The 27,052-nt window shown below is 39.3% G+C and overlaps 1 protein-coding gene across 1 annotated transcript in view; it reads right to left on the bottom strand.

Annotated features, from left to right (window-relative positions):
* Positions 1-27,052, bottom strand: part of GMDS (GDP-mannose 4,6-dehydratase) — a 399,732-nt gene that overhangs the window by 323,921 nt on the left and 48,759 nt on the right. Inside the window, exons 2-4 of the mRNA XM_026039752.1 lie at positions 15,878-15,922; positions 10,964-11,051; positions 6,799-6,908 (exon numbers count right to left, since the gene is read on the bottom strand). Of these exons, the coding sequence (XP_025895537.1) occupies positions 6,799-6,908; positions 10,964-11,051; positions 15,878-15,922 (243 nt within the window). The remainder of the gene's footprint in view (positions 1-6,798; positions 6,909-10,963; positions 11,052-15,877; positions 15,923-27,052) is intronic.

Here is a 27,052-nt window from a genome sequence, read left to right on the forward strand (position 1 = left end):
AGAAGGTAGCTCAGCTTATTTTTATGTCTTATTTTTGTGGTAGAGAAACTAACAGCCCTGTCTAAGAACTAAGACCCCATCAYGTCTGTCTCAACTATGCAAACACTGAATATGCTTGTTCACATAACAAGTTTAGGGAACATGTGTTCAGGAGCTAACATGATTAGCTGCCATGTAAACAGCTTTAACAGACAGCAGGAAACAAACAGGTACCCAACTACACCACAAACACGGTAGCACAAGCCCATGCAGGGGATCCTATGTTAATCAGAAATACCCCGAGGCAGAAGGTTCTACATTTATAGTCCTATTATAGCCCAGATCAGGTTTGGAAACTCATTTTTTGGCTAATAAAATGAATTGCTATAAATGCCGAATTAAATGTAATTTGATATCATCTTAAGACAATAAATTTTTCTGTAAAACGTAACTATAAAATTCTCCAACTCCATAAAATTAAGCCGTTAGGCTTATTTTTGCCTATGTGTAAGGTATACTGTATCTCTACAACAGAGTGCAATTTCATTACTCAACAAGTTCAATTCTAGTTTCAATTAACTAGACTAGACCTTGTTACACTCAACAGCCAAACTGTTCACTTTAAAATACCAAAAACATATTTAAAAAATATCCAAAAGCTATGGGCTTTTGGGATATTTATATTGAATTTAAAACCTTACAACAATCCAACAGCATAACAATGCATACTGAATGACGCAGTAAGTATAGCACAAAATGAAAAGCACTTCAATATTCGTCTTGAAGTTTTATCCAAGCAAAATTGCATCAAATTAAAAAGGACTTTCGTTAGGACTGCAAGGATCAGAATTAAACTAGGTATGCAATTAGCATATTATTGTTAAACACATAAAAATGAATTCAGATTATTCACAGTTAAGAAACAAACAAACACTTATAATATCAAAACACGTATCTCCAATAGAAACCATTTKCAGAACTGGTTTTACAGAATGGACAGGTAGTGGCACCAATCAGTAGAAGTTACTTTAAGGTGTTGGTAGAATGGTTACAACTCATTCGAGCCAAATTTAAGGGTGTTTAGAACCAAGGTCCTAACAGAGAACTGCCCTGTACGGAGGGCAGAATCATCAGCCTAGCTACTGAGCAGGACAAATACAGACCTTGTAAGGATCATGGAGCTCAAGCATCAGGAGATTTGGGTTCACAGTTCTGCTTTGGGGGTAAACGCTTTAACACTGTACCTTAGTCTTCCTCATAGCTAAGACCACACTGAGAACATACACTTGAAGTAACTCCTTGACATGAGACTGCCTCAAGCAGGTATCGTCCTCTCCCACATAGGCTTTCTCATGGATGATTTCCAATTGGGGGATGAACACAAAGGGGAGCAATTCTCACAATATTAATACTTTCAAGAAAGGCAGCAACAGATTTATTTGATAAACTTGCATTGCAAACACAAGCATGCTACTAGGCCACATCTCAGATACAGTCTTCACCACCATAAAAATGAGTTCCCAACCRCAGGGAAAAGGAACATCCCATGTTAAACAATGCTAGGAAGTGGAAAGGAAGCCCCATCTCCCATAGGGTTTTGCACTCCACAGGACAGAGCAGTATGGGTATAAAAACAGGCTTCATAACATAAAGTAGATGAGGCCTTTCTAAAAACATCTAGAAGAAGTCTCACATTCATAGTTCATGGTGCTCATGGGGCACTTTAAGCACCTTGGCATCTGCTGGGGGTACCACACAGCTGGGTACAAGCAATCAAGGAGGTCTGAGTATGTTGACAACTTCCTGATACCAAGGATCAAGGATCTGACAAGAGGAAATGCTAGGCTCAACCTGCTATTTAAAAACATTAGAAACTGATTGGGAATGTGAAAGTCAGGGCAACCAAGGTTACTATTACCATGACATGGTGGAGTTCATGATTCTGAGAGGAAGAAACAAGGCCAATAACAGGATCCTACTATATACTTTRGGGGGACAAATTTGGGCCCCTACAGGGATCTGGTGGGAAGAATCCCATGGAATAATGCTCTGGACAGAAGAGGTGCCCAGGAGAGTTGATTCATTTTCAGATATCACTTCTAACATCAAGAACGGTCCAACTCAACAAGCAGGAAATCAAGCAAAGGCATCAAGAGACCTGCATGGGTGAACAAGGAACACCTCATTAAACTTAAGCATGAAAAGAAAGTGTGCAAGAGGCAGAAGCAGGAATAGGTGACCCATAAGAGGCACAGTATGAGCATGCAGGGATGCATCTAAGAAAGTCAAAGCCCACCTTCAGTTGAATAAGGCAAGGGAGTGTGGAGGGCAACAAGAGGTTTCTGTGGGTCCATAAATAGCAAGATGGGCTAAATGCATGCCCATTCCTGAATGGAGATGAGACAAAGCACACAAAGCACACAGAAAAGGCCAAGGTATTTAGAAGATGCCTTCCTCGCCTCAGTCTTCACTTGTAATACAGRCCTTCAGCAACCTCACATACCCAAAACAAGTGGAAAAATCTCGGGAAAAGGCAGACTTTCCCTTGTTTGGAAGAGGACCACGTTAAGGAACATTTAAATCWGCTGGAAATACAGAACTCCATGGGCAACTCTGCAATGTGTCCATGAGAGTAGAGGGAGCTGGGCAACATCGCTGCTAGGTCACTTTTGATTATCTTCAAAATGTTGTGATAGTTAAGAGAGGTTTCTGAGGACTGGAAGAAAGCAAGTGTCACTCATCGTCAAGAAGGGCAAGAAGTAGATAATGGGAACTTCAGGTCAGTCTGCCTCACCCTGGGAAAATCATGGAACAACTAATTCTGAAAATAATTTCTGAACATATAAAGGATTAGAAGGTGAACAGAATTATTCTGCATGAATTCTGGGGGGAAGTCATGTCTCATAAACCTGTACCTTTCTACAATCAGATGACTGGCTTGATGGATGAGAGGGGAACAGTGGATATTGTTGATCTTGACTTTAATAAGGCTTTTGATGCTTTCTCCCATTAACATTCTCATAGACATGCTAATAACATATGGGGTAGGCTCAGTTAGGTGACTGAATTACTGCTCTCAGGGCATTGTGATCAGTGTCAAAAAGGTCAGCTGGAAGTCAACCACTAGTGGAATACTCCAGGTATTGGGACCAGTATTGCTCAACTGCCTCAGCAAGTTTAATGATGATACAAAACTGACTGATGTACCAGAGGATTGTGCTGTCACTCAGGGGGCTTTTGACAAGCCAGAGAAATAGCCGAGGAAAAAGAAAAACAAAGAAAAACAAATAAACAAACAAACATGAAGTTCAAGAAAGGTGAGTGCAAAGTCTTGCATGTGGGGAAGAATAACTGCATACAGCAATATATCCTGCTGGCAGACCAGCTCGAATGATGCTTAGCAGAAAAAGATCTAGTGGTCTTGGGGGTCAACAAATTAAACATGATTGAGCARTGTGTTTTTGTGGCAAGAGGACAAGAGCATCCTGGGATGCATTAGGATGAGTGTTGCCAGCATTTGAAGGGAGGTCCGTTGAATTCAGCTTCGGATCATCCTCTCTAATCAGCACTGGTGAGACCTCCTCTGCAACGTTGCACCGGCAGCCCAGAACTGAACACAGAAGGCATGGGCATAATGGAGCAAGTGCAGCAAACTGCCACAAAAATGGAGCATCTCACACAACAGATGAGAGCGCTGAGTTTGTTTAGCATGGAGAAGACTTCGTTGGAGGGAAGGGGAAAGAAAGGAAGTTATGTATATATATAACATATATCTATAAGTATAAGAGGCTGTAAAAAGAACATAGACAGACTCTTCTCAATTGTGGCCAGTGGAAGTACACAAAACGATGGGTCCAAACTGAAATCACAAAGTTCCATTTAGATATAAGAAGCCTTTTTACAGTGAACGTGGCCAAGTACTAGGACAATTCCTCACAGAGGYTATGGAGTCTGTACACAGAGACACTCAGAACTTGATCAGTCATAGCCCTGAGTCACTTGCCGTAGCTCATGCTGCTTTGACTAGGGGTGCTGGAATAGATGATGTCCAGAGATCCCTTCTAACCTCAACCATTCTGTGATTCTATAATCCTGTAAAACGAAGTGATACAAACTTTTGCTTGCATGCTTCATGTTTCCGCTCCCTGCAACTGTCCCAGTTTCCTACCACACAGCAGGCAAGCTATGAGTTCAGCATGCAGCAGTCCATCCATGCAAGTGAGCAGTGCTTTCTAACCCAGTTTCAAATTTTCCTCCTTGGGCTCTGCAGATCTTGTAGTTATTTGTTGATCTTGTTATTTCCTGTTTCTCCATCTTTCCTACTGCCTCATCTTCTACCTAGGATGAAAGCAGACATAGCTACACTAATAGACGAGTTGCAAGCTACAATTAGTAGTTGACAATTCACAATTAAGAATTAGTATTTGAGACAGATAGAAATGCCAGAGAATCGGAAGTGATAAAGTTATTACATTTTGTCAGCATGTCTTGTGTCTATGGAGAAAGACGACACTAAAAGCCTTCCAACACTGAGGGCTTCCTCTTAAAAGAGGACAAAACTATAGAATGGGAAAAAGAGACTCAGAGGAGAAGCTGAATCCAATGGACAGCTTCCTTACACAAAAGATCCATCCTTAAGCAAGTGACAGCTTACACAATTTTCACATTTCATGTTTCAGGCAGCAGTGGTAAGGCTTGTTTCTTACAGTTCATTCCTGCATATGACTAACAAGAAACCAAAACTAAACAGAAGAATCTGTATGATATCTACCTCTGAAATACTACGATAGAAAGGCTAGGGATATCATTTGAGCCAAGTCAGCATTTGGAGAATTAATTCCCACGGCATTTAACAGAAATAAGGATATGAGTAGAGTTTTATGTAACAGAACGTAGATTAAGCCATTTGCATGCCACCTTTACCCAACAGTTTTTTAGTATTTAGAATCAACATACTGTAAACAACTACCCCCACAAACCCTAATTAAAAGAAAACAAATTATGGTTAGCCATGAGGATTCCCAGAGCACCAAGAGCCAAAGCAGTAGGACATACAAAGACTGGATAGAAAACATGAGGCTAAACTRTTTATTTAATAGCTATGAAGTGAATGTGCTACTGTTTTCTGAACACTTTCCCAATAGGGAAGTTACAGTATGATGGCTAATCCCCATTCCTCATCAAAACAGACAGGAATGCACACTGGATAATTTGTTCCGAGTGATGACATCATTCTGTTAAATTTACTGTTTTTAATAACAAGTTTCAGTCCTTCTCTCACTTTCTCCCATGTAAAGACCAGATCAGCCTCTCAGTGACCTACTTTATGAGTCATAATACTCACTATTTATGATTCAGAAAAACGTCTTCTCTGACAGTATTTCCCAGACTACTGTGGGTTCATTCCAAGAACCAATTTCATCTTCATTAGTTTCCTACAGGAAACCAGACCAACTTCCTATTATTTTATTTTCCTTACTTTCAGCGTGCTTCACAAAACTAACTGGAAGTGAGAGTGATAGAAAACTTTATTCTGCATAAACACAAGCCAACATAAACATCACCCAAAACTACTGAAGACCTCACCAATTTGATGTGACCAGAATGTGAAACAAGCTAATATTAGAAGCTGTCTTCCCTCCTGGCCTTAACACGGTGTGCCCAGACAAAAATTCTGCATAAACAAAGTTTAGCAGCAAGAACTGTCAGTTCTCACTCCAGCAGGTGGCCAAGTCCCCTGTTCTAACATAGAGGGTTGTCTGAAAATGGTAGGCACTGGACTCGTTTTAAAGTCTGACAGATACCACACCAGGCCTGTAGTTTGATAGCAGCAACACATGGTCTTTCATAAGAAGGCTGAGTTGCAAAACCAAAGCCAAACTGATTTTCACAAGGCTTAAGCTCTTCAATGCTCCTTCAGTTCTAACCTCAAGAGAGGTTAGGGAATGTTATCATTTAGGAATACTTTCACTTTGCACAGAGACATATGGTTGATCCATTATCTGCTTTAACCACAATATGCTGCTTGACCATCGTCTTTTTTTTTTTTCAAAATAAATAGAGTTCACCTATTAAAATGAGATTTTCTGTGTTTGGAGAGCACTGCAGCTTAACATATATGCAACGTGAATCCAAGTTACCCACTCAACTGTTTATATTTCGTCCTTACAGTACAGCACTGTTTGCCAGAATCAAATTAGTCATTTTCAGCAAGTCCTTTTTGTTTCAGTTTCTACGACTTGACTTTTCAATTAGAAAAAAAAAAAAAAAAAAGAAAGAAAGGAAGAAAGAAAGAAGGAAAGGAAGACTAATACTACATATAATAGTGAAGATGTCTTCTCAATTTATAGGATAGTCTTTCAAAGAATACTACCTGTATAAAAATGGTATAGGTGAATCTTTCTGGAAATGACACTCTTGCATACATCTATCTGCCCCATTGCAATGCATGGGGAAATAACATGGTTAGAAACAGTTTGGTCCAACAATATCACATTACTCCACCAGTAGCAGCAGCACATCATGCAAAATTGTTTCAAATGGTGGAAAAGCTAAATTTCAAAACCTGGGGATTTTGTTGGTAATGTCAATTTAGCTTCATCTAAAACAATTCTACAAATCTAACATCTCATTATGTATTCAGTATCAAAATTTATTGCAGTAATTCAGTACCATAGCAAGCATGATTCTTTAGGATACTGCTTACCTGTCAAAACTAGCAGTTGCTAAAATGGCTGAAAGTGCTGCAGGCTAAAATAACTGGAGAAGCACACCACAACCATTGCACATTCACAATTCCCAGTGCTGGAAGCTACTCACCTTGACGTGGCTCTGAGCTCCCAGGTTGTAAATCTCGGTGGGTTTGACTTCATTAATGATCTTCACCAGGCAGGTGCTGTCCGTGAGGTCACCATAGTGCAGCTTCATGTCTTCAGAGTTTAAGAACAGGCTGTTAATACACTCTAATCCCAAAACAATTTAGCATTCCTGCTCAAGATCCTATTCMCAACTTAAAATCCAAATAAACATTTAGTGGGAAATGTTGAGMACAGTGAGTTAGCAGCGTTTGTTTTTATTATTCCTCTTTAAACACAATATAGATTTCCCAATGGAAGTAACAAGCACTGTTAAACATTTTCTTTTCAAAAATCTCATTTACCTGGCAACATTTATATCATTTGTTCAACTGTTTATACTTCATTAATCCAGGTTATATAAATTAGATTAATATGATATACATAATCTTGGCCACCAAGTATCATTTTAAGTTTCCAGTCTTTCACTGAGTAACATTTTAAATAACTTATATACACATTTGAGAGTTTTCTCCTCCTTCCTGAAATGAACTTGCACACGCTGAAGTTCCTCACTGCAAATAATTTCACAACATGACCAGCAAAGACACTAAAAATGCCTAAGCTATCTATGAGCTGAACATTTAGATTTAGTTAATATTATCCTATGATCTGCTCTATTGGTTACCGAAGTTTTCCGTTCTAATGATATAGGTAACAGACTGCAAAGGAAAATCATTTCAGAGAATAATTGTAACTGGCAGCAAACTGCACATCATTCATGACATTACACACACGGATTTCCAATGCCGTTAGGACTATCCATCGTGCAGCTGTTATTTATCCTTTCTTGACTGGGTTACTTTCTAACTGGTATGTGAAAAAGGAGGCAAGAGCGTGAGGCCAGCGCCTGTCAGWGTTAATGCAGCAGGTCACCATGGCTTATCAGCTTGTCCTTGCTTYCAGGCTCTACCCTGTCAGGCATTTATTCCCAAAGTGAAGTTCACTCTGATAAACAGGCCTTGTTTTCCTCTCACTTTAAACACACTGCCACCACCGTTCGGCCATTCATTCGTCCATTCAGCTACAACAACCCTTCTTCTTTATAGGAAAATCTTTTGTTACAAATAATTAAAGAATAAGCTGTTTACACTCAGATGCCATATTTACACAAATTATTTAATGGTCTTGACATTAAATTTAGGTCTACAATGCATTAACTCAAAAAAAAAAATATTCCAACTCCAGGGCAGTTTGGCAATCTTCCAATTTAACGAGCAAGGACAGTCACTTTCGTGGGCTGAATCACCCACGGACTTAACCAATTTGCAATTTTTCTTTTCATCCTCAAAGAAAGAAATGTGAGGTTGATTGCAAGAGACTAACTTAAAATGAATATGCAGTACATGATAAAAACACTGTTCAGAGGTGCTTAGCATATTCCTGGTGGCTCTTAAGGCAATGTGGATGCAAAAGCATGCAAATCTCTCTGAAAAGAGACYGGAGTACCTAGCTCAGGCTATGGCTAATGGACAAGAGAATGCTAATACTTTTAAGATATCTGGGACTGAAATTTGGGGGATGGCGAGAAGGTTATGACCCCTCCCATACGTACACATCAATTCTCCATGCCGTGGGCCGCCTGCATTCCTGCAATGCATTCTGTACAGGCTGTGCCAGAGCAACGCGGAGTTTCCACTTGTAGGGAATGCAACTGTCCTGCTTCTGAAGTGAAATTCAATACATGGAATTAGTTTTGCCTGTGGGCCAAGGCATGCGCGATCCCACATGGCTAAAGGACGAGCAGTTTGGCTCAGTGTTAACCTGTAATCCTCAAAACTGCTGGAGTCCAGACCACCTAGAGGGCTGCTGCATTTTCTTTGCAACACTGTGAACAGACAAGCACCAGTTACCCAGTTCCTTTGGTGGCAGTTGCTGTCTCTGCCAGGACTGCTCTGTTGGCTGAAGGGAACAGGGAAAAAACAAATCTAGGAAAATGTCCCCTAAGCAATAGSAATCTTTCTTCCTTCTGGTGTTAAGTGAACGCTCTAAAGTGGAGCAGAAGGTCTGCAGGTAGCTCTGGGGTGTGAAAGAGCAGCCTGCTACTCTCCAGAGTTAAGAGCAGGTGGGCAGGAAGGAGGTGCCACAGTCTGGCTCCCTCTTCCTCTGCCAAACTTCAGCTCTACCAGCATCCTCAGAGCTTTCCAAGGGCAGGGTGCACCACCAGCTGCACCGAGCAGAGCCCCACAGAGGCTCTCTCGTGATTTAGCTAATTTTGAAGCTCTCAGAGTGCCACTTTGGTCAACCAAAATATCTTCAGATCTTCTGCTTAAGTAGCTTTCTTGGAGCAGGGCACAAAGCAGCATTTTTTAATTTTTGAAAATTTTTTAATTTTGTGAAAAAGAAGTCTTGCAAGAATACAAGGTTAAGTAGAAAGAGTAAATGGAAATGSTGTTTCTTTTCTGCAGAGATTTATAAGCATAAATGAAATGCCAAAACCTTTTGGCCACCACGGATTGATATTAATAAAATGATCCAATCTGTAAAAACCTCCTCCTTAGCAAACAGTAGCTGGAGGACTTGCTTCAGGGAACAGTATAACCTAGTTTTCTTTACTTGATTTCATTTTTATTAAARGAGATCCAATGTTTACGAGACCTCCGCCTTGCAACATATAATCCGTTCCTCATGGGAAGAACACATAGGCCAAACAAAAATTGGAGTTTTTGTTCACATCAATCACTATTGCTTCTTTACTTCCTCCAGTACTGCCTGGAAACCCATTGTTTCAAAACAGTTGCCATGGAACAGCCTTTCCTGAGATTCCAAGTCCAATTCCTCCTCCTTAATTCACATGGCTCCATTCCTCAGTTAAAGGAAAATGAGATAAGAAGTGGGGTAAAGTATCTACGGTTTGCTCTCTTTTACCTTTCTTCCATCCCTTTTGCTAAATACCTCTCTCCATATTAATTAGAACACTCAATCTTCCCAAATCACTTTCATATTCACCAGATGGTCCCCATGAAGAACAGGTTCCTATTTTGTTTTGTTGCTTCATTTTACCTTGTGAATTTAAGCTATGAGAAACACATCGCTTACATTGCCCTTGATGGAAACATCAGATTAGGTAGTCTTCAGGAAGATACTATATTTACTGGTTTTGTCCCTTTCAATACAGTAGTTTTGCAAGTAGTGTCCAAAAAATAGCAACTATTCACAGAGCCTTTTGCCATTGAAGTACTATCAAAAGTTAAATATTTTAAAAAAAGAAGACTAAATAAATTGCAACACAAAATGCAATTAGATTTTGATACCAYTGGTTCTGGTTAACCAAAGAAGAAGTAGACTTCAAAAGACAACAAATTTGTGGACGGCATGGAGTTATTTAGATGCAGTAATGCCTTGTCTCTATAAAATATGCATGGTGTGAAGAACTACATATCCACTACAATAAATGGTACATTTTGTGTAGTAACTCCCAGATATGCAGATATTTAGAAGGTTCTTCCCTGTCATCAGCAAGAATTATCTTGTTCATATTATCGTGGAAGCTGTCAAAGCTTCAAAAAACCATCTTATCCCCTCTAAAAGGTTCACCAAAAAGGCAGCTGGGCAAAATGGAGGAATAGAGGAATGCATCTGCTGGATACATACAATGCAGTCTGGAATCACAAGTGTCTCTCATCTCAGAAAAGACGACCACAAAATACATCAATTGTGATTTTCTTATTGTAGAATTTCTTATTCTGTGTAAATGGAATAACTGTCTTGAGAATCTATTCTAATATCTCAGTTCTGTTATTTCTATTGTGCTCTCTCAGCGCTTTCAGCCTCAGATAGCTAATTGCTGCTACTTGCCCATTTGTGTGAGCAATATGTCAGCATTTTTTTTTGTGATAGAAAATGCCCTTCTGTGTTCCTCTAATATCTTCCTTCTTCTCATGCTCAAAAATAAATGAGTTTTGTCACATTTTGATCAGAGAAAAATCAGGAATTCTTTTCTTTCTGAGCCAGATCAGCTAACACCAAAGCCAGGAAGTTCCAGCTGTACAACCAATCCTAAAATCAAGGGCAGCTTTAAAATGGCTGCTAGTTGGTACAATTTAGGTAAAGGCTGTGGAATTCTCTTCCATCTCCACCAAACACACCTCACACACTTAGAAATCTTAAATACAAAAACAAATTCTTACTTCCTTCAGTGTGAGCCTGCGGGTTCTTATAGAGGTGTTCAATCCGGCCTGTGTTAAAAGAACTAGATCGACGAACAATTCCATGCACCTGTGGATTCAACATGGAAAAGATCAAAGGAAATGGTAAGCATAAAAGAAAAGGGGGAACGTTCATCATCTTTCAAACACATTGGCCTACTATCAAGTTTGTCTCCATTCCTAGGCTAAAGACAGACAGTTGTCAAAGTCCTCACGTAACGCTGCAAGATGAGCTCTGGCTTTGCTGTGCCTATTTCAGGATCCTTGTCCTCTTCCATCTTCTCCCAGGTTGACTCACCACATGCAGCCTGAGCATCTCTAGAGCTCTGAATTGCTCTAGAGCACCATCTCCTTGTGAGGGAAAAGGGGAGCCCAAAGCCACCACTTCTGGCTGGCTATAATGGGACTTTATGGAGCCAAAAAGAGATGAGCACAGAAAAAGAATATATCAGTGGGAGATGTGATTGTGGAAACAACAGGAGAACAGGTAAAATAAAAGAAAGTCAAGGAGAAAGAAAGCAGCATCGAGGCCCAGATATATTTTTAAAAACAGCTGTTATTAGCTCTCTGTTCTTCCAACACATCAGGAAGAACAGTCAGAGCTATTTTTTGAACCTCATGAGTCAGTTTTCTGAGATGGTTTATGAGACACACAAGCAAGTTTAAGGCTGAAATTCAGGTCGGGAATTTCCTTTAACCAGCCATGACAAATAAGTGAAAAAAAATAACAGCTCTGTCTAACAATAAAGAAAAGCCTGTTTGTGTCCAATGCATTACAGAAATTGAACACTGAACCCATTTCCTCCTTATGCAAGATAGCCTCAAACCTGCTGCCAAAATTTATGGTAGTCTAGGTCACCAGCTGCAGAAATTGTGCTTACACAAATGCAATCAAACTTTAACACCTGACCTCTACCTTCAACTTCTCCCTGCCCTTTATTTTGGAAAGAGACCCCTTACTACATGGTGCATCCTGTACTCACTTAGACTGGCCACCACTCTAGCCTCTCACTTCGCATTAACATGAATCTTCAAGCAAACTACCAGCATGAATAGAATTTTTTAAAAGTACATGTCTATTAAAAGCRCATGTGTAACATACTAGACAAGCTGAAAACACATTACTCCATTTAAAATCTGAAATTTAACTGAATAAAAAAGGATGCAAAACCTCAAAGCTAGACCGGTTTACTAYGTTATCAGTGACCTTTTGGCGGCAAGCTCTGTAGCTGTTGTGCAGCTATTCTCACTTTTAAGTTGTGTCTGTCAAATCCGTGATATCTCTCTCCTTACATAGAATCTCTTTACCACCCTGCTACCCAGTATGCTCACACAATATAACTTGTTCTAGAATCCAGGTGTTAAACTTTTTCCAACTGAATAATATACTGCATTTTGAGGCTCAACAGGTAACCCTTAGAAACATGGATCCAAAAATAAATTCCTTCCATTAAGCAATATATTTATGAAGTTCTACTTAAAAGTTGCCTAGTAAGAATCCCCATCAAAATAATTATTTATATGATATGTGGATAATTTAAGGATAATTACATGGAGAAAGGTTATAGGCAAATGTTTTCCAAGAACAATTCCGTAATAACTTTGGTTTTGCACAAGATGTTGGAATTGCTTTAATTACCAGAATATCTGTTTTCTTGAGCAAAACTAGRCTTTGCCATTTTAAAGTAACAAACTAACTGAAAGAAAGTTAACTGAACTGCTCTACAACTCTTCTAGCAAAACTAAATGTTTGGCTTAAATTCCTGACGAGGGACTTCTTGAGCTCTCCATTATCTAACTCAGAATTAAGTCACGCTGAAATTCAAGTTCACACAAACCATTGGCCAATAAGCCAAATCCTGCCAGCTCAAAGCTTGATGAAAGATTGCTCTTGCTGGAGCTTTGTGTCGGCTGAATGGCTGTRATACTAATTTGACCAAAGAGACCAAAGAGACATGTCAAATGCAATCATCCCAGGGCTTCAAACCTTGTCAGCAAACAAACGAATACAGAGAACTTCTTGCATCCAGTGATAACAAGAAAACACACTCAAATCCGCCTTTTATTCCCCTCCCACACACACTCATTTTTTTCTGGCATGCACATACAAGAGAAAGAAAACCTGCCAAATGCTTAACCCACAACAATGACATTACTATAAGAACCGGTGAAARATGCTTTTGTCTGCATGCGACAGGTGAAATGCAAACTTTGTGACAAGCCAAAATGTGTTCAAACTGGTTAATCTAGGTAAGAATGCAAGATCAGTAGATTTTTTTTTAATAAGGCTTGATCTTTCTTTAGATAGACTAAATTAAGAATAAAAGAGTTTTAAGTGATTTTCTGGTCATTTGAAAGACACTCATAAACAGCAAAGAAATAAACAAATGCTGGTTTACAAACTTTCCAGACAGAAATTTGTCATCTGTTTTACTGGAAACGAATTGAAATTTATCAGATAAAAAAAATGCATCTGCATCTGCCAAAGAYTTGGACCAAAACCTTCTCTCTTCACTTGCTGTATTTTGAAATGCAAGGGCATCTACAAGATAACTAACTGTCTCACTGCGAAGTCCTGCATCTCTGCTATGCCTTTCTTAATAGGCACAGAATCATGGAATAGAATTCTTGACGTTGGAAGGGACCTCAGAGGTCATCTAGTCCAACYCCCTGCTCCAGCAGGGTCACCCAGAGCACGGGGCACAGGGCGGCATCCAGGTGGGTTTGGAAGCCCTCCAGAGAAGGAGACTCCACAGCCTCCCTGGGCAGCCTGTGCCAGGGCTCTGGCACCCTCACTGTTAAGAATTTTTTCCTTAACTTCCTGTGGAACTTTTGGTGCTTCAGTTTGTGGCCGTTCTCTCAAGTCGTATCAGTGGCCACCACTGAAAAGAGGTTGGCTGCATCCTCCYTGAGGTGATTAGACACCTCAAGTGTGTGGGACAACTCAATTAGTCACCTCAGTGACACTGATTAGATACCTTCTCAGCCATCTCTTCTTCAGGCTGACGAGCCTGAAGGCATGATACATTACTTTCTTCCAAAGCCAAGAGAAACCACAGGGAGACATCTTACCCTAGAAGAAACACACTGCATAAACGTGCCTTGCATCTGAGCCTGGGAAGATAAATTGCCTCAAATGTATTCCGGCATCTCAYGGGGTGAGAATTTAGGCTATAGCACTTAGCTTGGTACTTTGGCAGAGACACAGCTACATATACAGAAGTTTCACTGAAGTAGGTCCACGTGACAGATCACATACTGTATATGTTGCAGCGCTTGGAATCTAGGGGCTAACTTAGTAATGCATATATTCTAAAGACTGTATGCTATGGTTACAATAGGATGAGCTGATTTCAAGAAAAAATGGCATTCTTAGCCCTTTTCTCCACCCTCACTAGGATTCAATCAAATAGCTTCATTTTTGTGTAGTCATAATGTTGTTATTTATAGGATATAATTATAGGATATATAAAGCTGCATCATGCAAACATACAGTTTGTAACTGAAAACAAGGTTTACACTGTAGGTCGTAGTCCAATTAAGAGTTTTCAATCTTTTTTTTTCTTGTTACAAATAATTGATAACATACATGCTTCATTTGTAAATTCTTTACATTACTACACACAGATTACCATATTTGCTCTGTTGTTCAGCTAATGAGGAACAGAGATCTCTAAATCAATAGGGAGGAATTCCAACAAGGATATGGAGAATTGAGAAAAAAGAAAGGAAAGAAAAACCCTGCCCAATTAATTATTGTGATCTTTCTACTGTAGAGAGAATCGTATTTCATTTTAATTTCAGTTAGCACTTTCCAATTTCATTGTGGACTAGGGAGGACTGTCTGGTTTTACCTGCAAAGTAGCTGAGCAATGAAAATAATACCTTTTTCCCCCAAATGCAATGGATAAAAAGGGAATTTACAMCACCTAAAACCCACACCAACAAGCAAATCAATCGGCAAAGCAGCAAAATCAATGCAATAAGAAGGCAAGATCACTCACATGTAAAGGGATGAAAAATAAGTATTTCCTAGTTAGATAGGCAGCAGTTAAAATAGAGACAGAAAAGCCCACGAGGGTACTGTTTTTTATCAAAAACCATGAAATACTACATTGTGAATTATCTGATCATCCCTTTCCTCCTCCTTTCTACTGTGATCATACATATAAATATCCACCCAAAATGACTGGAAACCATCAAATCATACTGTAGTAATAGCATCATTGAATGGCCAAGACTCTGCTTCCTCTACAAAAAAAAAGAGGACAATTCTGCTTAGMAGAGTAACGCAGCAAGAAATAAGGAGTCCATTCCCTTATTTTAAGAAAAAGTTAAACAACACTGATATGCACAGGAAGAATAAATCCAAGAGAAGGAGTGGGAAGTAACACTCCCTGAAGTTTAAATTTTTAGAAAGGAATCAGAATGCTTCTTCGAAAACAAACTCTCTTTAAATTTTCAGCCTCAACCTGACATGCAAGATTTTTATTGCTGAGGGACAACTGTGAACACAAAAGGGACTTCAGTGCTAGCAAGAATCTCTTTTTCTTTTTTCCTTTTCTTTCCCTTCATGAGATACATTGCATCATAAATTATTCCCTAATTCTTTATAATTTTGGCTTACACAGGTTGTTGCTTATCTAAGTTGGCGGGAAACATGCAAAGCAGCTATACCCTGAGGAGCAGAGGGAATCCACCAGTGGACATTCGATGATAAATAGTACAATAAGCTGGCATGATTACAGGCTGTGTTGCACATTCTTCTCTAGAGTTTTGATTTGTTATCTAGGGTTGAGTGGAAAACATACACAGAGGAGAACAGAAGCAGAGGAAGCTGGAGCTGCGGCATCCAAGTGACTCCGTCAGCCCAGAGCCAGTCACCGAGTCACTCACCTCGTAGCCTTTTTCCAGCAGGAACTCAGCCAAGTACGATCCATCCTGGGAAGAGTAAGATACGGGAAAATGTCAGAAACACAGTGAGAAAGRAAAGAAAAAAAAAATAAGGATCAGAGTTGACTGAGTAGCAATCATATACTTGGATTTCTCCAGATTTAACTGGAGACCTGACCTGAAATATTATAGACACTTACTGATTAATTTTAGATTAAACAGTAGTATATTTAAGACAACTTGCTTTCAAATGCTGGTTGAGAACTCCTGCCCCTTGAGTCCCTTCCCAGCTTCCATGTTAAAATGTCTAGAGGCATCTTTCTGAAATAGACTAACCACAATTATTGAATTTGAACTATTTTGGAGATAGAGAAGGAAGAACAAATATCACAAGCTTGCTTAACAGACTCTGACAACAGACAAATAGGTCTGTATGGCAGTGTGTCAAGCTCACTTCTCCTTTACATACATTCCTTCCATAAGCATTCTACTGACAGCAAAGAWCTTGCTTATTTGATCAGTTAAGTTTTTCAAAAGTCATGCCTTACTTTTCTACAACAAAACATTGATCAAAAAAAATCTCTTTCATAACCTGTATACCATTAAGAGGTGAGGAATTTTTTTAAGACATTCTCAAGCTCAAATTAATAAACTCTAACAAGCAAACAATTCAAAATCCATGCTAGTACCTGTTTTTTGAAATGAATTTTTTTTTCTGTGCTTATCACTATTGGCTGGATTACTGAAAAATAGTAAATCACATTACCCTTGTAAACTTCTATGCACCATCAAAAATACAGCAGAATTTACCCCTTTGGGATGTGCACAAATCAATGCTGTGAGAATTAAGAAATCATCGGTACCCAAAGAATCAATCTTTCCACTGCCTTTATGAACCAACGGTAGGTACCCTTTAACACCTGAGACTGTTCCAGGGTCAACTGATTTACTGTAGGAAGACCATAAAAAACACAGAATGCCACCTTCACTCACATGCTTAAAATACATGGATATGCCTTGACACGATCAGAGCCAAAAACTTTTAGGTGTACAACTGGACAAACACTTCTTGGGTCTTCTTTTTAAAGAACACTTTTTTTTTTTCTCCATTTCCAGAGGAAAAAAAAATCCCACTATTTCACCTCAAATTAAAGRCACTTTTCCTGTCTCTCAGACAGCCCTAGGAGAATAAAGCAGTGAAGTAAGACATTTGAGATGCAATAGGAGACTACAAAACAGCAGGACTGCCAGTGGAGACTGCTGATGATATTGATGTTAAAGACACACATAAATCTATGAASAATGACAGGGTGCAGCCCACAACGGGCATTTGCTGTACATTCATGCYGTACATATAGAACTCCAGCAGCTTTAATGACTTTACAACATAACTGTGTTGCATAATGTCTTATACAGACTAGGAGAGCATGCAATATAGAACGTCTCCGCATATACATATTTCTTCTCTATATGTGTGATATGCTTGTGCTCACATAGCTTTTCAGTGCCCATAAGCAGACAACAGTTAGATTACCATATTTCTTAATCTGGGATATGACAAGCCACATGTGCCATGCCACTGAAAGAGGCACTGGACCTGTATGTGGTCCCACATATCACAGAAAGGATAAGACGCCACAGAAGAGAAAATATTACAAAAACACGCAACAAAAAATTTGGAGAAAGATTGCAGGGGTAAAACCCTGCAATTTACTTGTCCTTTACTTTAGCAAATCCTCCAGGAGTTAGCAAGGCTAGAGTAGGGGACAGCTCCATCTTTGCCTCACTTGTGCAGTCCATTAAAACAAACAAAAAAACAAAACAGAGGTGAAAGTGGAAGACGCAAAGAGTGCAAAGGAGATGAGTTAAAAAAAAAAAAAAAAAAAAAAAAAGGAGCAGCTGTGATTAAATAGGAAGCTGAAGTGAAGCAGGCCAGACTGGGATTGAACCCTGTCAGGGAGGTCTTGTTCTTCTCACCCGGGCCGTTTCTCAAACTTTCCAGCCCCGCTGGAACACCGCGAGGCGGCCGCGGCATCACCTTCCTCCGCGCTTCCTTTCCAGGCCCACGGAGCGATAGGGCCGCACRACGAGTGGGAAGGAGGCAGGCAGCGAGCGCGGGGGCTGCCGGTGTGCGGGCGGCCCCGGCAGGGCACAGCTCTCGGACTGCGGCCGGGGGATCTCCCACGGCGCACGCTGACGTGGCCTGCGCCGCGATACGGTATCACAGAGGGCCCCCAAGTTTCCCRCTGCCCTTCCTGTGCAGCACCGCGGCTGTCAATGAGCACTGCAATCTGATCTGCGACTAAACTGCCCTAGGAGTTTACAGCGTGTTGTGGATAACAAAGTTTCCATCTTTTCTTGATGAGGAATAAAGACTACTAAATAAACCCTTTAAAAGATTTATACTTTATGCATAGAGACCGTATTATGCATAGGAACGCCATTATCAGTGCTATCAATTCTGGTTTTTACCACAGGACTTTCAAGGTTCATGAATTATGAACTGAAAAACAGGAGAAGAATCTTAAAGGACACATAAGTGTTTAACACTAAAGCTTATTTYTTCTTTGGATTAGCAGTTTTTGTTCTGAATCACATGCTCCCAATCATATCCACCCCCAGCACGTATCCGAGCGGGCATGGATGGATGCGCACTAACCTGCCTCAGTCATCCCCTAAACTTCTGGGATATCGTGGGAGAGAAAAAGTCTTCCCTCTTACAAGTAATACTTACAGTAATTTTGATCTTATTTCCCCTATTGTTTCACCTGGAAATTACGGAGCCATATTCAATCCTTCTCAATAGAGTATAAAAAGAGTTTCTAGGAAACTGTGCCATCGTGTCTCTGCACCGTGGCTGCAATGTCTGACGTCCATCCACTCACCATTCTTCACACAGAGCTTTAACAGAGATTTCGCTGGCTGTTACAAAATGGAGACAGGGAAGTATAGCCTGTTGTCTATGGCTAAAGCGTTGGCTTCAATGAAAGAAAACAGTCGACAGTCTTTAAAGAGGATCTTAATGAGACTGCTCTGCACAGATAATAGACCATCCTGCATGATCAAAATGATTTAATAAACCTAATCAAATAGACTTCAGTCAAAATAGTTGCTCATCAGCCCTTGTGAAGAATCACCATTCTTCCATTTGTCTTTAGCCAAAATGTAGTTTGAAAGCACATGCAAAGAATGATACTTCAGCTAGTTTCCAATACGTAGCAGCAGGTTTCCAAATGTAGTTTCCCTACATGTCTGTAAAATTCCCAGAYGAAAGAAAACAGTCATATAAACTAGTGAGACAACTTTAAGATGCAATATTTTATATTTAATATAGTAGTTAATGTCAGGAACTTCAACAAGCCTTGACACACTATCAAGGAAAACCTTTTCCAAGAGAGGGAAAGAAGTGAGACAAACAAGAGTTAGACAGCGCCATGACACAAACATCTAGGAAAAAACGTTCATAAGGTTCAACTKTATCTATGAGCAAAAAATACAGTAATTTATACCAAAAAGAAAAATGAAATAAGCAGAATTAAATAGCATGTTTGACAATTCAAGTCTCCTTTATTTTGCACTGTTCTGTTCAAACCAATCTCCTTTTATATTAATGGACTTGTTTTGGATTTATTGAAACAAGTAAAATTTAGAGAAGGCCATAAGACCACTTCAAAAATGCAGGATATTCTCCTCTTCTTCCTTTAATAGGACCAGTTAACATCAACATCCTTCCACAGACATCTTTGATCCCAGAACTGGTCTGCATGTCCTATCTGAACATTCATCACCTAGAAAAGGAACCTCCCCTCCTCCAAATCTACTGAACAGGAGGAGTCGAAAGAAGTASTACCAAGATGAACGATGGAGAAGAGAAGTCAAGAAGAGAAGGAAACGAGTTTTATTGTTACTGCTGATTTTCTAGAATTAATCATCCAATTTTAGGAACTCCTAAGTCCATACAGAGGATTGTGACAAACCCTGCAGTAAAATCTCTACAGAAATTGAACGCCAGCAGCCCTGCTCTGTAGCTCTTTCTGAAGATCTTGAGCGACAGAACGAGCAGCCACTGAACCCTCCTCCCCTCTCCCACCCGCCTCCTCTGTGCCCTCTATTCCTGCAGTCATGGGAGACTCTTGTGAATCAAAGTGCACTTATTGCCATCACTGTTTTTGACCTCCACAAAATATAATTAAAAGTCATGCAAGACTTTACTTCTCAACTTTACAGGGGGCAGGGATTCAACTTGCACTGAACTGAACTGAACAACAAAAATCCTGCTGACTTTAAATTTCACWGCTGAACATTCACCAAATCCTTAGCATTGCTCATTAGCTCCCAGTTTTGTGCCACTCACACCTACCACTCTACACTTCTGTCCTGCCTGCTAAAAAATGCAGCCTAATTTAAGGTCATAGGAAAAGTGATATTGCTGCCAATGCTGCTGAGGCCRAGGTTACGCTTCCTATAGGAGATGTCTGCATGGGAACACCCTCGCCACCAATCTTCCTGCTACGACCTAGACCCAGCCCCCAAACCCAACGCCAAACCCCATGACACACATGGCCAYTCAAAGGCCACCAAACACTGCATGAACTCTGACTACTTTACGTACACATCTATACATACTTCCTCTGCCCATTTGCAAGCAGAATGCCAACAAAGCCCGAGAACGTGAAATGCAACACAAGCACCCACTGCCAGGCACCCTGTTGAGGGAGGTGTTAGCTTTGAGGATTTCTCTTTTAAAGCGGAGATACATGAGGAGGTATTGATCCATCCACAACACGCTTCCAGTTCCGCTCTGTACCTCTCCGTGAAGGCCACAGTGTTTCACAGACTCCAGGCTGTCAGGTTCCACTGTTCATTTGGACGACGGCCACAATTTTCACACATAACACAAAAGATCAAACTTGGTTAGACTTATAAAATTCAAAATTGAGTAAGGCTAGTGCTCTGCCCTTAGGAATACGACTACAAAGGTGAGTTCACRGCAGTTCAAAATATAGATGGTGCCAATTAGCAAAGTCATTTTTAACAGTGCTCAATTCCTTTTGAACTACAAACTGTAACACTGCCCTGGAAAGTTATATTTTGATAGGTTTAATTAATCTATTTGGGGAGAGGAAGGTAGAAAGAAAAAGGCATACATGTTCAATCACAAGGCATGCTTTTTTATTTCTTAAAAAAAAAAGGATCTGGCTTGAAGGAATAAWTCATACTTCCATTACAATGTTCTATAACTGGTGCCACTTGCAGCCTTTCACAACAGTTACCTCATCAAGTTTTAAAATTTGCACAGCTATTCATTAATTTTATTGCAATAACTTATTAACCTGCAGGATGGTGGCACATAGTCTGCAAAAGGAAAAGTATTCTACTGATCTAAAGCATTATCTAAATGACTTTAATAACAATAGTAATAACAATCAATAGTAATAGTAATCAATAGTAGTATGTATTCATATATTTGTAGCCTGCCAAATMGGCTCATTTTCAAAAAAATCTGCAAGAGTAATACAGTGTAATGTTATTTTTGCTGAAAAATGCATATTTCTAATCTTTTCCAATGATTTATAGAGGAAATTGGAATTTCTGTAGCTACTATATACAGAACAGAGCTGCACTTTGTCTCAAGTATTCACAGCAATATTTGAGGYAAAGCATTAAAGTGTTCATTATAAAAAATCTCTCCATACAGAAAAAARAGGAAGAATTATGAACTCTGAAGTATTCAGCTGATTTATTAAAGCTGCCACCTTTCGAATGCAGCAGTTATTTTGTTATTCTGATTTGTGTTCTGGCCAAGTAAGAATAGGAAAACAAGTGTCCTTTTGTTTCTACACTTAAAAGAAAATGTCAAAAGGCAATGAATGCTAAAAAAATAAAAAAAGGGAAAACTTTATTTGTTTTAAATAATTCCTTAATTAAAGCTTTTGATGGGTTACCTAAAATACAGCAAAAATATTAATATTTATCAGGAGGACAGTTATCAATAGCAATAACAACAAAAACTTTCTAATTACTAATTACATAACCGTTCTTTTTTTAATTAAGATTTGCTTAAAAGCAATAAAATCGTGGAGTTGCTTCRGAAAAGTGAATCACCGGGTTATTTCCTAGTCAGAGCCCCATCTGACTATGCACACTGTTCCCCTGATGAATTATTAAGCTGTATTAARAACTGCAACTGCAGTTACTTATGATAGCAACAACTTTTTTCTTTTCCTCTCTCTTCATTTATCTTTATCCAAAACAGTACTATTCACCTAATCAATACTATAACTATTCTTGAATAAACCTGAGCATAGCCACTCTTTCTAAAAAAAAAAAAAAAATTCAAAAAATCCCACCATTCTAAAGCTCATCTGAACAAAATGAATTAGTGAATTGCTTCTTAACATTAGGAGAGTCAACCAATTAAGAGCTTAGGCTTAACTTAAGCCAACAACAGTAAGATATGTCAGTGCAAAGCTGCTATAATAKTTTTGCTGAAAAATTAATCCTTCAGTCTAAATCATTTGACATTTTACAACATCAAACAGCTAGCAGATATACACAAAAAACTACATCTCAATTTGCAACAGTCAAACAATACTATTAAGCTCAGTTAAGTTTTTGACYCGACTAAAGGAACCTGCGACAATCCTTACGTTATTTCAGACATGCTTGCCACAACTTTGCCAGTGAAGASAGCTTGATAGCTTTACAACACAACAACACAAAAACAGGCCCCTACCATTCAACCTCTCAGGCACGTGGAGATACTCAAAGGAACTACTAGTTTTCTAATGTGCCTTAAGAGACTCCTTCTATAAAGGTTTAAGGTATCCAGGTTTAAAGAATCCCCCTATCCTTAGTGCCTATTTGTAATATTTTCAGTATACTAATATATAATAAACAATTTACAAACTCTGAATTTGAGATAAAGCTCGCTATAATTTTCTGTCTCACTAGGGGAACCACACAGATCAGAAGAACGTGTCAAAAAGCTCTACAAACATGGAAATGCAAATCACACCAGCAACAGTCCACAAGAAAATTAAACGCACTAGTGTGTGTAATGAAAAATGCACCACAGTTTTAATAGCTGCAAGGAAATTATTTTGTTCATCCCTCTCACCTTCTATCACAGCAGTTCCAACAAGCAGCAGCCACGAGCTGCAAACTTGCAGTCAGCAAGAGATGCAAGCTGGTACTAGCATCAAGCACTTCTCAATGGTAATCCCAAAAAGTAGGCCTAGTTGTGCAGAATGAAAAAAAAACACCAAGAAACCCATGATTGTGCTTTAGGATCTGTTCTCAAAAGACAAATTCTCCAACATTTGAAGTCACGTTTTAAAAGAAAATTCAGATTTGTTGCAGTATGACAAAAAGCAAAAAACTCCCAAGCAGTTYTGGAAGGAATTTGGTGTCTGTTATTTTAAAAATAGAGAAGGAATTTTGCAAGACATCAGGAGGCAAAAATAAAATCTTATTGTGCTGTCCTGACCCTTAACATCCTAGAGAGGACAGTCACTTTGCCACGGCTATAACGAAGAAGCCCATCTGRACTTACCACAGGTCCACATGCATCCTACTAGGAGAGGTAAGGATCCACCTCATTCCCATCCAGCATCCTCTGCATTTTTCTCTGCAGTGGCTAACTGTAGCTGCTAAAGTTATAGCTACTTTCACCACTGTACTGCCAAACTCTCCCTCTGATATTAATTGGATTTTTTACTACTGGTGCCTACTGCCTCCAGTTGTGCAAATTTCTGTGCTTAGCCCAAACCATTCCATACCTATGAGGGAGATGCAAATGAGAAAATAGGGAAACAAAAAGGTTTGGAATTCATTTTTCTATACTCACCTTAAAATATGCATATAGAAGGGTGGATGGAAAGGTGACCTACTTAGAGAACCGCGTTAAAAAAACAGATGAAACTGAGTTCCGTTTTATGGGAGAAGCAATGCACAGTTAGCCAACTTTATTTTCCACGAAGTTTCACATCTTTTTGCATTTTGAAAACATGCTAGGGGATACTCTTGACTGGACTTTCAGAACTTTAACAGCTTTTGGACTTGTAATATTTGCTTGGGTGAAGGGAAAGCACTGATCTTACACACAGCAGTATACTCAGAGTCAGTGGTACTGGTAAAGAAATGATGTGGTCTGCAAGTCAGGGCAGTAACCACCTCGTTTCACTGGCATTTGAAAGCCTGAGACCAACCTGTGTTCAAACTCCACTCCTTCAGGTACTGCCAGCATGGTGGATGCCCAGTCTTCACTCATCCTACCGCTACTGGAATACAAATGGATTTTTGAGCACTTGTTCCAGTTCTGCAATTCCCTCCTCCTCAAGACTCTCAAACTTTTCAACCTTTTCCATCTTCTTTTGTCTTTAAAAAGTGCCCCCAAACACTACCGCAGCTGTTAATCAAGTGGGGTCGCAAGATGAACAAGCCTGAGTGTGACCACTAGCTTTTGCCTAAAGCTGCAGGCAGTTCAGATTTCTCCTTTGAAGATAAAACTATAAATCCTATACCTGAATTCTTAACAAAGGCAAGACATCAGTATACGAAGCGAAGTGTTACACTCTAAATGCCTTTTTTTCCTTGGCTGTTTGCATCATCGCCACGCAATGAAGCTGCAGGGCTCTCTCCTTCACATACCTACGCTCTTGCTCCCCTACGCTCTTGTTTCCCTGGACAGGGCTAGGTTAGATAGACTGTTTTGAGTCTTAAATACAAAAAGCTAAATTCATGGCAATGTCGAAGAAAAAAAATACAGGAATCTTAATAAGAAGAGTTCTCCGAAAGCCTTCCAAAAAGTTGTTCTCACATAATAAAAGCTACTGACGAGAATTTTCAGATCTGGAAAATGATTAATAAATTCAAAGAAAMCTTACAGCGACTACCAGGTTTGGATATAATGCTTTTAACCAGTTTTAAAAAGTCAACACTCTCCAAAATTCCGTGTTTTGCCATGTACTTTTATTGTGCCTGGAAGAACCTTCACATTTTGTGGAGTGCTTCTTGCCATAGCGTAATTCCTTTTCAAAAATATTTCTTACAGTCTAGAATTTTTATGGTGTGCCTTCTATAGTGCTTCTATAGTATAAATTAATGAAATATGTGACTCTGTGCTATAACTTTTTGGGGGGTTAAATTTATTAATTCATTTTTGATTTAATTCATTAAAAATTACYAATTAATAGATCTACTCATTCAGACAGAACAACCTCTCTCTCTCTCTCTCTAAGCAATGACAACCGTTAATGAGGATGCCTAACAATATAGTACATGTACTGATGTTTATTAAATACAGACCGATTAAAGCAGACATTAGACCTGGTATTCGTATTCCTCGTGGCCGCTTTCGCTAATCAGGCGCTCAGGTTCCACATGCGCTCAACTTCCCGGTGGCGAGAAGCCAAACAGGATAGGAATTATCTAGGCGATAGACTACAAATGGATGCAGTGTTTTTTCAGAGAAGGTTGCAGAAGGTCATCCTTATATTTACAGATACTGCACAATGCTTTGTGTACCTCGCTGCATGGCTTTCCCTTGTCAGTTTAGGAAGGGGCCAGGGAGAGCAGGAGAGGGAAAGAAAGAAAAAAAAAGTCTCATTAATTGGCAAACTTTTTTGCCAAAGAGGAACTAGAAATGGAAAGTGAGTGCTCAAGTTCATTTGTTTATCCTATCTGGCCTATCTGTCAGGAACAAACTTTGAATATTTTCCTTCAATTCCTAACCCAGTAAATCTATAATCTGAGAACCCCCAATCAGAGTTAACAATTACTATATTTGAATACTAAGGCATTATCCAAAGCATTATTTTAGTTAGCTAAATTTCAGTTGTTTCATGAGCAGATTCCCAATTAAGAGGAGGGCAGAGCTATTTCAAAGTAAAGCTACTGTCTATTTTAAACATTTCCACGTCTGTTTTCAGAGATCTACACAAAATTGCATTAATAGTTCATTGGAAGAAAACTAAGSAGCAATTTAAAGCTTTCACAAATAAATCTTCAAGAAGCAGCGAAACAAATTAAAGAGCTTGTCACAAACATTTCTTAACTTAATTTATTCACCATTCAACAAAGCCAGAAAACTAAACAGAAGTTTAATTTAAGTGCCTTTACAAGTTGTGGAGAGTCTGAATACATAGGACACGTTTTGGTCATTTTTACCTCTATTCACAGTAATTTCCTCTAATCTCACGGTTTATAAGGAGTTGGTTTGAATTGCTTTGCATCCCGGAAACTACAGGAAATACTATGGAAACCTCCCTGTCTAACTTACTTTGTAAGCCATTCTGTTATATTTATTCCTGGTTAAGTTAGTGACACCATGCCAAAGCCAACCAACACAGTAAGCCAATGTTACTGGTTTACGAAGTTATAAATCCTTGCGCTTGTGTGCCAAGGGAGGTGAGGGCACACTTCAACTGAGCAAATACACCAGCTTGCAAACAGGCAAATATGAGTAATTTTTTTTTCCCAAACACTMCCAATACTTAAATAGCAATGTCCTGTCTTTTTAAAGAAGCTCATAAAACTTCCATAACACTCACAGGAAAAGAACTTTATTGCATATTTCAAATACCAGATGCGAGCAGAACAAGCAAGYGCACGAGGGCCTCGTTTTCAGAGATGTGCAGGACTGAGACTGGTTCCTTTGAACAACRTACTCTAAGTCCTTTGGAAAAAGATAATGAGATCTGCATACATACTGCATACATACATAACTGCATGCATGTACATAAGCAGTTCCAAAAATGAAGTACAAGAGTTTTCCTTTTAATACATTTAAGGATTACAGGTTAACACCACCATGAAATGGACTACTTGGAATACATTTCATTGAGGCTTTTAAGCTTCACRTTCCCAGGTTCACCTACCACCTGGCTTTGCATTGTGCTAAGCCAACACCTCCAGCAAAGATGAAAAACAGGCAAATAAGGAGTTGTACCTTTTGCCTTATGAAGCTTCTTGAAGATGAATGCATTAAAAAATTCACTATAATGGGCTCCAAGTAGTCAGATAAAAAAGGAAGATTCCATACGATGAAATTTCATACTGTGAAAGCCACTCTGTGCAGCCATTCMAAAGGTTCTCCACCACCCACCACAGAGCTACATGGGATCGGACCATTTTTTTCCATGTGCATTATTCCACAGAAACAGACTGTCCGTTTCC

The sequence above is a fragment of the Nothoprocta perdicaria genome, unplaced genomic scaffold (genome assembly GCF_003342845.1).
Source record: "Nothoprocta perdicaria isolate Ctin4 unplaced genomic scaffold, notPer1 scaffold_24, whole genome shotgun sequence".
Classification (NCBI taxonomy): domain Eukaryota; kingdom Metazoa; phylum Chordata; class Aves; order Tinamiformes; family Tinamidae; genus Nothoprocta; species Nothoprocta perdicaria.